Source organism: Ornithodoros turicata, chromosome 2 (assembly GCF_037126465.1).
Source record: "Ornithodoros turicata isolate Travis chromosome 2, ASM3712646v1, whole genome shotgun sequence".
Taxonomy (NCBI): domain Eukaryota; kingdom Metazoa; phylum Arthropoda; class Arachnida; order Ixodida; family Argasidae; genus Ornithodoros; species Ornithodoros turicata.
This window is the reverse complement of record NC_088202.1, coordinates 26,217,535-26,232,044: the sequence shown is the minus strand read 5'-3', so window position 1 is coordinate 26,232,044 and position 14,510 is coordinate 26,217,535. Positions and strand designations below refer to the sequence as shown.

The 14,510-nt window shown below is 44.9% G+C and overlaps 1 protein-coding gene across 1 annotated transcript; it reads right to left on the bottom strand.

Moving 5' to 3' along the window:
- Nucleotides 1–1,108: 1,108 nt before the first annotated feature.
- Nucleotides 1,109–1,669, bottom strand: LOC135384427 (uncharacterized). The gene has a single exon (XM_064613628.1). The coding sequence runs from the start codon at nucleotides 1,667–1,669 to the stop codon at nucleotides 1,109–1,111; it is 561 nt and encodes a 186-aa protein (XP_064469698.1).
- Between the last annotated feature and the right edge of the window lie 12,841 nt (nucleotides 1,670–14,510).

The window sequence follows — 14,510 nt, the reverse complement described above, 5'->3', positions numbered from 1 at the left end:
TTAATGTTCCGATTTTCTACGTAGATGAGAACACTCCACCACCGCTCCTCACACTGCTTCATAATGAGAAAGATGACCTACTGAAGAAGTGTCCTAGTGATATTCTAAGGCGACTATGTGTAGTGTACACTGAGAAGGAAATAGAAAAGATAGAATATGTCACAAGAAACCAGTCACTGTCGTCACAGTGGCACAAGTTTCGGAGAGGAGTTGTGACAGCTAGTATTGCCCACTCTTGTATGGCTCGAGCCGCGTCTCTGCAAAAGTCAGAAAAGCCAGTAAATGTGCTACCACTGGTGAACTTGATTCTGCGGCTCAAGAATACCTGCACACCCGAGATGGCTGCTGGCTCAAAGAAAGAGCCTGTAGCCATACGAGCCTACCTAAAACAGCTTGAACACGCTGGTCATCAGGCTGTCGTGTCACAAGTGGGTTTGATACTTTTAAAGGGCACTCCAATAATAGGGTGTTCCCAGACGGAGTTGTTAGCTTCACCTGCAGCTGTTGCAGCGGTATGAAGGTACTCTTGGAGGTAAAGTGCCCTGTCAACCTTAAAAACCAATTTTCCCATTTGACTTGCACATTCCGAAGCGGGAATACCTAACTCAAGTAAATGTACAAATGGGCATATGTGGAATTGAGAAAACACATTTTTTTGTTTACGTTGATGACTCTTCATTTGTATGCAGCAGCATTAAGTTTGACATGCATGCATTTCAGGCCTTCCACAATTGTATTGTGCAGCTCTATGAGAATTATGTATTTGCTGAACTCTTGTCTCGTTCATAATATTGTTTTTCCACCTCTGACTGAGATTATCAAGAGTGTGAATGTGTGCTCTGCAGCTGTCATGCATTAAGCAGCAACATATTGCGTATGTGACTGTTGTGTTGATTATGACATAAGGAAATAGAATGACATGTATTTGAGCGAGAAATATGTAGCTACAATAAATGATGTACATCAAAGTTACAGAAGTCAGTCTCCATGAATGTACGATTTTCCTTTGAAGTGATATGCACAAACACTATGAATTGTTGAAAAAAACAAAAAAAAAAGAAACATGCTACATGCTTGCTAGCTTTGAGTGCGTTGCAGCTTGATTTGCTCAGAGAAATCTTTCTGGCTTGAGGATAGGTGCTGACAAGTTTGTGATGCCAGCAAGCACAACCATAATGTCATCAAGCAGAGGAACGTCTGTCCAGTGGACTTTCGAGGTCAAAATTTTAAAGATCTTCAGTCTTTGAATTACCTTTTCAACATGCACTCTAGCCGAGGCGATCTTCTGAGTCCGCAGTGCATCTCTCCTTGTCATTTGCTTTTCCTTCTTAAATGGTGGTCTTACTAGATCAATTAAGCGGTTTTCACACACACAATCTATTAAGAAACCACGGTCAGCCATAACTGCATCACTTACGGGATCGAGCAAGTCAAGTACATTGCTTTGCTCAAATATAGCCTTATCTGAAGCACGGCCACCATAGCCTTTGCTTATATGTGCTATTACACCACCAGGGGTTACAGAAATCATGTACTTGCAAGTGAAAGACTTCTTATAAAATGAGTAGCACCGTAACGCACATTTGAGGCATTTAGGTTGCGAGACAGGTAGTTCAGTGCAGTCGACAACAAGTCGTACATTCTGGTAATCTTTGAAAGAAGAAGGCATATTGTTTAAGACTTCCTCTTTTGATGGGAGTTTCACTACAGTTTTCATTACTTTGCTGAGGAACCTTACAGTATGTGTGATGACGTTGGTGCATGTCGTCTTTGAACAACAAAATAGATTGCTTAAGAACACTGTGGAGGTACTCAGTTTCAGTTTCATCATTGTTAGAACAATTCGCTCCTTTGGCGACATGAGATGTCGTGCAGTCAGCGTATGTTCACTTTCAAAGCATTCTACCAATGCGTCCAGCAATTGCACTGATGGAAGACCCGTCATTGAATTTATGTTGTCAGGGGTTAGTAACTCCACAAATTTGCACTTCAGTTCACTCGTGAGAACCTGAACGGCCACGTCCCTTGTGGGGGTACCCTCTGGTAAGCTCATCGAGGCCAGAACTCTTGCTACATTGAGCTCCTCGGTTGAAAACTCGCTTTGGTCCACACATTTTTCTGTGTCCTCCAAAGAGCTCGACGTACTTGTTTCTTCCATGCATTCATGCTCTTCACGTGTCACCTGGAAAGGCACCCAATACAATTTATGTGAGACTGAAACCACAATAATGCTGTGATTGAAACGATGATATCCTAAGAGTTTCATAGTTGTTTTTAGTGCTTGCTGTTACTAAAGGCTCTTCCTGTTCATCTGTTTTTTGTGCATTTTGTTGTGACAGAGCTGCTCTGTGTTGTCGTCTTTCTTGCCTCAACAGCGAGAGCTTCTGTAGCCTTCGTTCCTTGGTGGCGTCATGTGTAGACACGGTCGGCAAATTCTGGTCTGGAACTGCCGTATTTTTCAAGCGCCTTCTTTGGCACGGCATCTCTAAAAACAACGTGAAAGTAGTGTGGCACGAAATAGTCTTATTGAGATGCTTATAAAATTCAACAACGTGTAATTAATAAAAATGAGGGGATCGACTGTGTGGGATTCAAAAGTACGACTTCAATAACACCATTATTGATAAGACAGATATGAACCTACCAGGCAAGAAAAAAATTTCTTCTTTGAAATGCCTTGAGCGTATGACCATCGTGTTTGAAACTTTCTTCCCGATACGCAGTCGTGCAATCCACGTTGCCCTGCGGTGCGTCAGCCGGTCGCCTTGTCTTTCATTGGCACAGGGAAAGCGATGAAACGAAACTTCACTGTTTTTCCACCGTGCAGACGTGCAGTTTAGTCCAGAACAGAACTGTTTACGATCACGCTTCTTTAAAACACTGTTTGGTTCTTCGTGGCACAGCGTCTCTGCCATCCTCGTTAAGCAGCGCAGTACCAGCAACGCGCCTCTGCCGCGTCTGACCGCTTGGACCTCCATGTACTGCTTCGCCAGAATGCCCCTAGGTGGCGTCCGTTTTGCTGGACTCGCGAATACGAAAGTGACATTGCGTCGTTTCCAAGCGGCTCTGGGGATTACAGCGTTCAAGATTTTGTGTTAGATGACGACCCTTGCTCCAGAGACCATCAGGCAATGAAAACGAACCGTTCGATGGCGACGACACTTTCTGGTAAGCCTATCATATCCGATTGCTCATGTTGGTTGTGCACTGTCGGGCATTTTGACATTTGTCCACTTGGATATGACAGATGCCTCTGCATTCACTGCACTCCAGTGGAACCTGACGAACACCGGGTGCCGGGTGCCTCTGGGAGTTCAGGGACGGTCGTGTCGCCGATCACACGCTGTTCAATGACGTTTGTCTGCGTAGCTAGATGGTTTACGCACCCATCTTTTGTCCTGATAACCGCCACGTATTCTTGAGCAACTTGACAGTAGGTACAGTGTGAAAAAGCTTGTCATACGTCGTAAATGGCGTGATTTAATTCCAATTTCATTTCGAGCACACGGATAACGCTTTACTAAAAGTTTGCTGCTCTTATTCAAGAAAATCAATACTTTTCTTCTTTATTATTGTTTCGCACAGGCGCCTCCGATTCATTGAGTATTGCACCTTGACAAGCTGGATTTATGGATACCTTGGCATAAGAAAGCGAAAGCAGATACGAGGATGTGCTGTGCGCAGAATCAGGACGCTGTACCCATCAACTTGACACAGTGGATAATACGAGAAACATAAAGTGTGCAGAAAGAAAAGTGTTTGCAGCTGGTACAAAACCAATCATATGCACGTTGGTGGGTTCATAAGGCAATGTTTGTCTATGCATAAAACATGTGATGGCCCTGGAAATGGCCTTTTTATAGTTTAGTTTCAATGGCTCGTTCAGCGTGTGACGCAGGTGGAAGCCTCACTTGTAGAACCTAAAAGTAGATGTTCATGATATAACAACATCAAGCCGTGACAGCATGCGAGCAATATATATATATATATCACTTGTAGAGACCGACATTCCCGCATAAGCTGCCCGTTTCACAAGATGATCATTCACTGTGATTCAAAATTCACATTTCGTTCACAGTACAACACGGATATTAAACTTTCCTAATAAATGGAAGCTTCTCATACTCTCCACCTGAAGCAGACTCCATCAAGCTGCTTGTCCGCACCTGTGATAGATTTTGAGCACTTGATGTTGGACAATATGATGCATGAAAGCGTAATGCTGAATGGGGATATTCTGTGGAAAGCTGCCACATTTTCTCTCTCTTATCTTCTAATCTTCTCAACCTGAATGAATCCAAAAAGCTCGTTATATCGTTATCGTTATATCGTTCACCAAACGATTAATGCAATTAATTTTCAGTATTATCCATTATCTTCACCGATTAAGCGTGTAGACTCTGTTCGTGACCTTGGCGTTGTTCTACAGTCTTCTCTATCGCTTGTCTCTCACCTCAATAATATCACATCTGTTGCCATGGGAAAACATTGGCCTTATCTCGCGGATAACGCAGGATTTTTCGAGCCCCTCATGTTCCTTCTATTTCCATTTTTCCCTTTCTTTAACTCTCTTAGAATTTGCATCCTCTTGCTGGAGCCCCACTACTCTTACGGGCAGCGAACAAATTGAACGTGTGCAAAGTAGGTTTATCATAATCTTCCATGACAGATACATTGGCATCACCACCTACTATGACTATAACTACACAAGCCCACACGTGCGTGTCCCTGACGTCGCAACCCTAGCTTACCCTGCTTTGAAGTAGAGCCGAGAAATATTGTTGCCAGGGTTAACCTTGGCTATGGTGAGCTATAAGGAAGGACTGGCGTGGCTAGAAGGACTGCGACAGGTAAGGCACCAGCTGCATGGCACTCGCTGAACGTGGGGGCCGGGATCTTCAACGGATCAATAGTTGGACCCGTATTCTACACAGGCACCTTGACGTGCGACCGCTACGTAGAGAGAATATTGGAGAAAAATGTTCTGAAATTCATTGAACATTTGCCGCTTGGGATGAGGACATCAATGTACAGGGTGGGTGCTATAAAAGGTCAGTCACATTTTCGCGCGTGACGTTCTATCTACTTGAGAGACAGGCTTCCGCTACCACACAGTAAATAATTTGTGCCACAGAAACGTAAAAATAATCGTGGTTATCATGCACTGCGTAAGAATATAAATACGACCGCACAAACTTTCGTCTTCATGCATTTCCTATGCGCTGTACCGGTGGATTGAGACGAAAGTTTGCGGGGTCGTATTTCTTTGGTTCCACTGTGCTTGGTAAGCACAATTTTTTCTTAGGTTTCTCTGGCAAAACTTCTTCATTCTGAGGCTACGGAAGTCTGTGCGCCAACGAGGTCTCAGTCAAGGAAGTATCACGTCATGCACGAAAATGTGACTGACGTTTTGGAGCACCCACTCTGTACTTTTAGCACGACGGTGCGCCTCCTCACTCTGGACGTAAGGCGCGTCAGTTTTTGGACAGGCATTTCCTGTGGAAATGGATAGGTAGATATGGTCCTCTTGAATGGCCTTGCACAGTCACATGACCTGACACGGCCAGATTTTAATTTGTCGGGTCATCTCAAAGACATCGTTTATGACAGAGCCAGAACATCCTGAAGATCTAAAATCAAAATAGAGACCGCTTGTCAATCGCTCACGCGCACAGAAATCATCCGTGCAGCAAGAGTTGTGGCACGGATGTGTCAAATGTGCATCAGCGTAGAGGGCCAGCATTTTGAGCATTTGTTGTGATTTTACCACTTGCCAAAAAAAAAAGTCATAACACACGTTATGGTGCAAAACCACCCAGGAAATCAAGCTTTTCTTAAAACGGGCGCCAACGTCTTCAACGTATTGGGCAGACAGACAGGCTACTCAATGTTGTGGACCCACAACCTCCAGCAGGTAGGGGGTTAGATGCCACGACGATGCACTCGGTAAACCTCTGGGAGGACAGTATCGGTGTAGTCTAAGAAGCCAGGAATGGAAACGCAGCCGTTTACGACCGCATCGAGACAGATAGGACTGCGGGTTTCGTCGGGAAACAGGTACAAATTAAAATAGAAAATCTGACGAAGAAGTACAGGTAGGAAACGAAAGTTTGTAGCAGTTGATTTTCTGTTCCTGCTTGCTTTTTGTAGGTTACGTTCATGCAAACGCAGCAATAGCGCGGCAACTATTTCATCGACCTACCACAGCACGATGGTAGATGATTCGGTGCGATAAGTGTCTTTTTCGTCGCAATTCTGCTGCGCGTATGATGTATGCATGGTGTTTAGTGTCCTTTCGATGTTTCATACTATTTGGTACAATAGATGACATGTAATAGTAGAATTTCCGCTTCAGTGAAGTCAAGAGTGATAACATAATCATCTGCAGTCTGCACATGTGTGATGATATATACTGTGTGGAACTCCGCATTTGACTGATCTACTTCAGGCTGATGAGGAGATATCGAAATGAAGAGATTTATATTTCTTTTTTTTGCCAAATATGTATTGCAATTAGTATATTACTACTTGTTTCAGATGAACGTACATCCTTTTTTTTCTTTTACCCTATCACCATCACTAGTGTATGAACTTATGTGAACCAAGCGTGTGTTTAAAACATGTAGTAGTTTATAGAAGCATTATTAAGTGTTAAAAAAATAAAGGAGGATAATTCTGACGGCACTAAAGTGATAAATATGAATGATAGGAGGGACGACATTTACTAAGCTGGAAATGAGGACCAGTATATTGTCTGTAATTTCTTATGCTAGCTCTTTATTCGATGCAGACATGTTTTAGTCAGCGCCGCCACAATATATTTTTCTTCCATAACTGCGAAATCCTGAGTTCCTTCTTTTCTTCTTTTTCTTTTTTTAAGCATTACAACACTGCACTCTCCGTGCAAACCCTCGTTAAACATATACAGGGTGTTTCACCTAAAGTGATAAAAATTCTAACTAGCGAGGTCCTCGTCGGAGGATTGTGGGACTTTCGGCAATTACCTTCTGGAAAGTTTTGGCACCACTGAGGGAGGCTTTGGAAAATTTTTAATTGCGGGAAATTTATTTTTGTCACTTCAACTTTGAAAATTGCCAAGCAAACCTCACTTTTTTTTCACATAAATCTGGAGTTCTCCATGGGTAATCGCATACTCAACAAAAACTGTGCACAGTATCGCAACAGAAATAGTCGAAAAAATTTGTGAACATTATGCTTTAGCCTCGCCTGCTTGATTTGCTCTCTTTGCTCTTCAGTCAAGTTTTCGTCATTTAGGGTGCGTTCGTTTATTGGACTCGAGCGACTCGAGAGCCATAGTCATGACGTCGGCGAGTCGGTGACGTTTCACCCTGCATTCTCGCCTCGACTCTCGAATATGCGAACAGCGCGTGCCGTCTGCTAGAGCCGGTGCCGCCATGGAAGCAGACGACGCTTCTCTCGGTGTTCTTTTCTACGCTCTTCAAATTGTCGCCGATATTTTCTTTAGCGACGACAACGACGATGATATCAACATAATAAGATCGCATCGAGCTGCGGGGTTGAGGCCAACTTACTGGGTTGCGCAATTGCTTACTGGTATGAAAGCATACACAAGTGTAGAGTGAAGCAGCACTGCAAAAATGATCAACGTATATATTTATGCAGCCGTCCGTGTAAGCATACCAAGAGTGAGCTGGTATTCAGAGTAGACTGTTCCCCGGATGACAGCAGGGACATTTCAGTCTCACTTTCGGCTCACAAAGACAACATTGGCACGACTGTTGGATGTCGTGGGTCCACGGTTGGCCCACGACGTATCAACTCCTGGCAGACCGCCTCTCCTGCCGGAACAATTGATGGTGACCATCTGGAGCCTGGCAAACCTGGAATCGTACAGGTACACATGGAACACGAAATGACAACGATAGCGACATACGAATTAAATTTCGGGACAGTGGGTGGGCATACTTAGGATTTCTGCCAAACGGGAGTGAAGGCGGTCTTCATCCCCTGACCCGAGCTGCCTGATTATGCTTAGTTCTTGTTTGTCTCTCTCTCTCTCTCTATTCTCTCTCTCCCTCTTTTGATTGATCGATTTATATATATATATATATATATATATATATAGCTGAAATGAAAATTGAAACACAGACTACGAAGGTACGGGAAGTAAGAAAAAAAAGGGATAATTTATTTACATTTAAGATACTTGGAATGCTAAAAGGGTTGTCGACGTTTCGACAGTGGCACTGTCTTCGTCAGGACTAAAGATGCGTAGCTGATTACACATTTCTTAAATAGGTTTGCTACATGACGTCATAATCGGTACGGGCACGCCACAGGCGTTTGTCAGTGAGTCAGATTCGGGAATATTCCAGAAGGTCAAGTCCGGGTGGTGATGTCATTCGCCGTAGGTCACTGTCCGCTTTCGGGAAAATTCCGGGCAGGGTGAGTGCTGCTTCAAACTTTGCTGGCGGTCGTCAATGGGTCACGTTCGAGAATGTTGACTTGTGAGGTTCAAGTGTGATGTCATCGTCCTTGGGGGAGTGGCTTTGTCCAGGTTGGGCCACCCATCCAGCTGAAAAGGAATTGGAAAAAAGTGCCTTATCTACGAGGTTAGACTTCTAATTGTTGATAGCACTCCGGGGTCTTCGTTAATGGTCGATTGGAATTTGTAGATTAGGTAGGATTCGCGCTGCTCTCGGGAGCGGTCAGAGCTGAAGTTTGACTGGAGAATAAAGATTGATACATCGTTAATAGAATGTCCTGGCTGCTTGAAATGGCGGGAAACCGGAAGATTAGGTTTTTTGGTGACATCCGATCGGTGGTTGTTGAATCTGACTCTGAAAGAAGTTTTTGTCTGACCCACATATTGTGCTTGACATGCGTTACATTGGATTGCATAGATGACGTTCGAGGAATTGCAATCTAGGTCCGCAATGATCTTGGCGGTAAAATTAGAGTTTGTACTTTTGACTTCCTGCGTGGTCTGCATTAGTTTGCAAATCTGACAATCTTGTCAGATTTGCAAACTAACATTCTATTAACGATGTATCAATCTTTATTCTCCAGTCAAACTTCAGCTCTGACCGCTCCCGAGAGCAGCGCGAATCCTACCTAATCTACAAATTCCAATCGACCATTAACGAAGACCCCGGCGTGCTATCAACAATTAGAAGTCTAACCTCGTAGATAAGGCACTTTTTTCCAATTCCTTTTCAGCTGGATGGGTGGCCCAACCTGGACAAAGCCACTCCCCCAAGGACGATGACATCACACTTGAACCTCACAAGTCAACATTCTCGAACGTGACCCATTGACGACCGCCAGCAAAGTTTGAAGCAGCACTCACCCTGCCCGGAATTTTCCCGAAAGCGGACAGTGACCTACGGCGAATGACATCACCACCCGGACTTGACCTTCTGGAATATTCCCGAATCTGACTCACTGACAAACGCCTGTGGCGTGCCCGTACCGATTATGACGTCATGTAGCAAACCTATTTAAGAAATGTGTAATCAGCTACGCATCTTTAGTCCTGACGAAGACAGTGCCACTGTCGAAACGTCGACAACCCTTTTAGCATTCCAAGTATCTTAAATGTAAATAAATTATCCCTTTTTTTTTCTTACTTCCCGTACCTTCGTAGTCTGTGTTTCAATTTTCATTTCAGCTACATATATTCGCGGTCGTCCGAACCCCATTCACCAAGTATATATATATATATATATATATATATATATATACATGTGTATATATAGATCTTCAGATACTGTGTACAATCTGAATTGAGCATATGTGTGGGATACACGATACCTTTCGCAGGCATATCTCAATGATGAGACTACACGTATATACGATATGAGTTATTTCGGTTCAAAATTTTGGTAGAGCCCAAAACCACAGATGTTGATAAAAATACATGTCCATTGGAATTCCCTTACATGCAGGACAGTGGCTGACCGCTTTGAAATCTCCAAGGCGACAGCCGTCTCATCCATAAGAAGGGTGGGGCAAGCGATGCTAGACACCGCCCCGCATTTCATTTCATGACCTGGACCTGCACGAGCAGCCGCCATAATTGAAGGCTTCCAGAAAAAGGCATCTGGCTTTCCTGGCGTGCATGGGGCAATAGATGGTTGCCATATTCAGATACGGGCACCAAGCAAAGACCATGTCTCCTACATAAATAGGAAAGGTTTCCACTCGATCTGCATCCAAGCTGTATGCGACCACGAACTGCATTTCCTGCATTGTTATGTAGGTGAGCCAGGATCCATGCACGATTCACGTGTTCTGAGAAGATCAGAGCTCAGTGAAATGCTCAAGAAACCAGAACTTTTTCCTTGTGGCAGCCACTTGATTGGTGATGCCGCGTATCCGATAGGACCACATCTACTTACCCCTTTCCGGGTCGATGGACATCTCGGTCATTTGCAAACTAGATACAACAAAAAGTTTTCAAAGACTCGAGTTACAATCGAAAGAGCTTTCGCGCATCTCAAGAATAGGTTCCGGAGGCTCTACCGTGTCGAAACAAAACGGCCAGACATCATTGTCCTCGCAATTATGACTGCTTGTGTCCTGCACAATGTATGTCTTTTGTGGGGCGACACAGTCGATGAGCCACCCGTAGAACAAGACCTAGAACATGACCCAGGGATCCCATGGGATGATAATACGAAGCGTCAGGGGGAGCTGAAACGTGAAAGAATTGCGCGCGAGCTACTGGCTAAATGAAGGGTGTTAATCTTACTGTCAATCTACTGCATTACCCAGTTTTGATGATCTGGTACTTTGTTTGTATATTGAACTTTCGTCTTCTCTACTTCTTTGTAGCACAATAAACAGAGACACTGCTGCTCTCTGTGCACCATGAAACGTCTTTAAGAGCAATACTATAGCCATAGATGATTTATTCCCAATAGGTATTTCAAGGTATATTGCAGGTACATCAAGACTGCTCCAGCTACTTTCACTTTCGCAGAAACCCCTCAAGGATGTCATTCAGACGCTTAAGTTGTGCAGTGCGTTCCCTGTCAAGCTCAATCCCATACCTTAAATATTCTTCAAAAGCTTCATCTCCTTTTCTTTTTTTCTTGCTGGTCCTCTTTTCCTCCTGTTCCTTGTTGCCCTCATCGGTTTCATCGTATGTCTCGAGAAACTTATCGTCGGCATGCAAGCCGCTTGAGCTGCTTGCTGTGGCAACTGGCTCACCCACCCGTGTCTTCTCGTATATGTCATCGAAGGCTGCCAGGTGCGTCCAGGTTTTTCTGCATATGTCAAATAGTCTGTGTTGTAATACAAGCTTCATATATAAAGTACTTATCTATCATTGCCACTCTTTTTGTTGTGGTGTGTAGCTTCTCTGGACTTCTTTTTAAGTGCCTTCCACTTGTATTCACATTGTTTCGCATTGATGCTGTACGCGCTTGAGGTAAAAGTGTCAGCCGCCCTGAGTAATTCGAGTACACAGATGCAGATTGGGTTGAACAGTCTCATGCTGACATAATGTAAACACTTCCATTCTGTAACTTTTCACAGTTGGCATACCTGCCCCCAAACACTCTAGTGAAGCATCCGAAGCCATTCCGACTTTCCTCTTCTGCACAGCCTGCGATTAGGAGCTTGACGGCCTCTTCTGACCATTGGAAAGCAAGCGAATGCCCAGCCGCAGCGTCGTCTGGAATAACGCTTTTCTCGCGGGTGGTAGCAGTGTTCTGACCTACTGTGCCTGCAATTTGGCATATACACGATGATATCGCGAGCTGTCTTCCGTACAAAACAACTGCTGTCATGCTTAGCCATACCGCTAACAAACGTGACGCTTGCACGCTACTTTTGAATTAACTACGAAAAAGCAATAGGACAGCATATTAATATAAGCCGTTCATAGTGCGAACCCTGAAAATGTATCTGATATTTTCATCAGGATATACAAGAGCAGAGGAGATACTAGCACAGGTACGTTAGCTCAGTTCACCCTGGCGTTGGCTATTACGAAGTACTGCCAAACACTTACTATTTGCTACTTTTAAATGAACGTGGCGACGTGTGTAGTAGCCTCCTCCATCGTAGGAAACGGCATGTCACAATAGCCGCATGTGTATTTTTGATTTGCCATTACCGAAAGTTGAAGTTTGAACCGGGTTTCTGGACTAGAAAGCGCGCTCTAAATTGCAGACGACACCTACGTCATCGACTCCAGCGACCCGCACAAGCCGGAGAGTCGGCGAGGGTTAACCCTCGGGCGCCTCTAGCGTGCGGCTGGTTAATTTCAGAACGAGAGTCGTAACGTCACGGGTGCCGCCCTTCTGGATTTTCGCCCACCAAGAGGCGACTCTTCCGACTCTCGAGTCGCTCGAGTTCAATAAACGAACGCACCCTTATTGTTACATAGTCGCAGTGAGCTATTGGCTCAGGGATCCACTCAACTTCACCAAACTCGTCATCGTCTTCAATTATGACGCCGACCGTACTGACCCTTGAGTGGTGCGCCCTAAGGTTATTGGCATACACAGTTTTCTGCTTACCATAAGCGAGCTCGATCATGTACGAGTATGGACGTACCCGCTTAACGACCGTGCCTGGACTTGTCCATTTCGGTACTAGCTTCCCAGTAGCACTGCCGTCAAGCTATAGTACTAAGTCAACTTCGGCAAAGGTCTTGTCTTTCACCCGCAAATTATAACGAGATATGTAGCGGTTCTGATTCTATGTAGACGCACCCTGAGCTCTTTCATCTGCAACTGCCATTTTCTGCCTTCAGTCCATTAAATACTGCCTGGCCGGCGTGCTCAACCCGTCTGGGAGTGTCCAGTCTCCTGCCCACATCTTTTGCAAAATTCCCAAGGGTCCTACAGGATTTCTTCCATACATAATTTGGGATGGGCAATCTCCAGTTGTTACATTAGGTACCTCTCGTTAAGACCAAAGTAAGAACGGTATACGTTCGTCCCAATTTCGAACCAATTCCGCCACAACATGAGACAACATCGCCTTGCAGGTCCCATTCCATCTTTCGAGCATTCCATTACATTGTGCGTGGTCAGGTGTGGAAAACCTCGGAGTCGACCCCATTCTGTCCAACAACTCCCTCGTGAGGTTTGCCGTAGAGTTCGTTCCGTTGTCACAACAAATCGTCTCAGGAACGCCCAACCGCGAAAACGTTTCTAGGAGGTCACTACGCGCGGCTTTGGCAATGAACGTTCGCAAACAAACTACTACGGGCCACCTCGTGCAGAGCTCCACCAAGCAATGTGGATCAGGGTTGCGGAGTTGCCACTCCGGAGTTGGAATGATTCCGGAATCATTCCAGATTTATCAGAGCCCGGAATGGAATGGCGGAAACTGTCCTAGGAACGAAATGGAATTGTTTTTTTTTTTCGCAGGCGGAATGGAATTGGAATAGACTGGTCTGGGTGCCACACGGTCAAGGGCGAAATAACGTTGTCTTTTGGCTTTTTCCGTGATGGGTAATGCCAATCTCCTCTATAGCACTGCTGGGCCACCCAGCACGGTTATCGGTCCTTTTTCTTTTATTGATGGAATTAAAGGAATGGAATGGGGTTGCCAAGCCATTCCAGGAGTGGGAATCGGCCATACCTTTTCAGTCCGAGGAATTGAAAGGAATGGAATTATCACAAATCTCCATTCCTCGGAATGGAATTGGAATGGAATGGGTGGTCTCATTCCGCAACCCTGATGTGGATACATGTGGCCTCTTGAGGATTGGGATCGATTTCCCCGATGCAGTCCGTATTTATTACGTCGAAGGGTACATGTGGTCTACTAACTGGAGTTATCGGAACCTTGTCAGACGAACGCGTAGTTGCTTTAATCTAGCAGCTATGGCAGCCTTGACAGTAACACTTCACGTCTCCGTTAACGCTCGGCCAATAAAATGAGGGTTTAATGCGCTGCAGCGTTTTCTTGGCCACGGTGTATCATGAGCTAATCGTATCACCTCCATCCGCTTTTCCTGCGGAAGCACCTGTTGTGTGCATATATCTGACCGTTCAGCTTATCTTGGTGATACAGCAGATTATCTACAATGATCATGCCGTGTGTCCCTTCACGCGCTTGATTCGAAGCCTCAGCTGGTGTCGGATCAGCCTCTTGTGTTTCTACAAGCTTAGTGTTGTAGCTTTTCGTTCCAAGATGCTCCTCTCTATTTATTTTAATACTGGAAATCTGTTCCTTTCCACTTACTTCGTCCGTGGCGCACCTATCCTCTTCGTCAATACCGCTTATGTCACAGTCTGCCTCTGCGAATGATTGTTCGATCCCCGTTACGTCATTCGTGATATCTTCTGCACTAGAAATATTCGGGCAGGCACTCTTTTTGTTTTGTTGCTTGTAGGTCTCAGGTGTTACTAACGCGGTGGTGCCTTCTGCCAACGTGTCCACCATTGCGCGCAAGAAGACAGAGTCGTTGGGGACAACGGTCACATAGGTAATCCCATCCGCCAAGCTAAGAGGGACATAGACTAACTCAGCTTTTTTTCACCTCACCGAAAGCGCCCAGAATT

What these genes read in the sequence shown, in the direction of transcription:
- LOC135384427 (XM_064613628.1), bottom strand. Translation starts at nt 1,669, where the DNA reads ATGCCTTCTTCTTTCAAAGATTACCAGAATGTACGACTTGTTGTCGAC.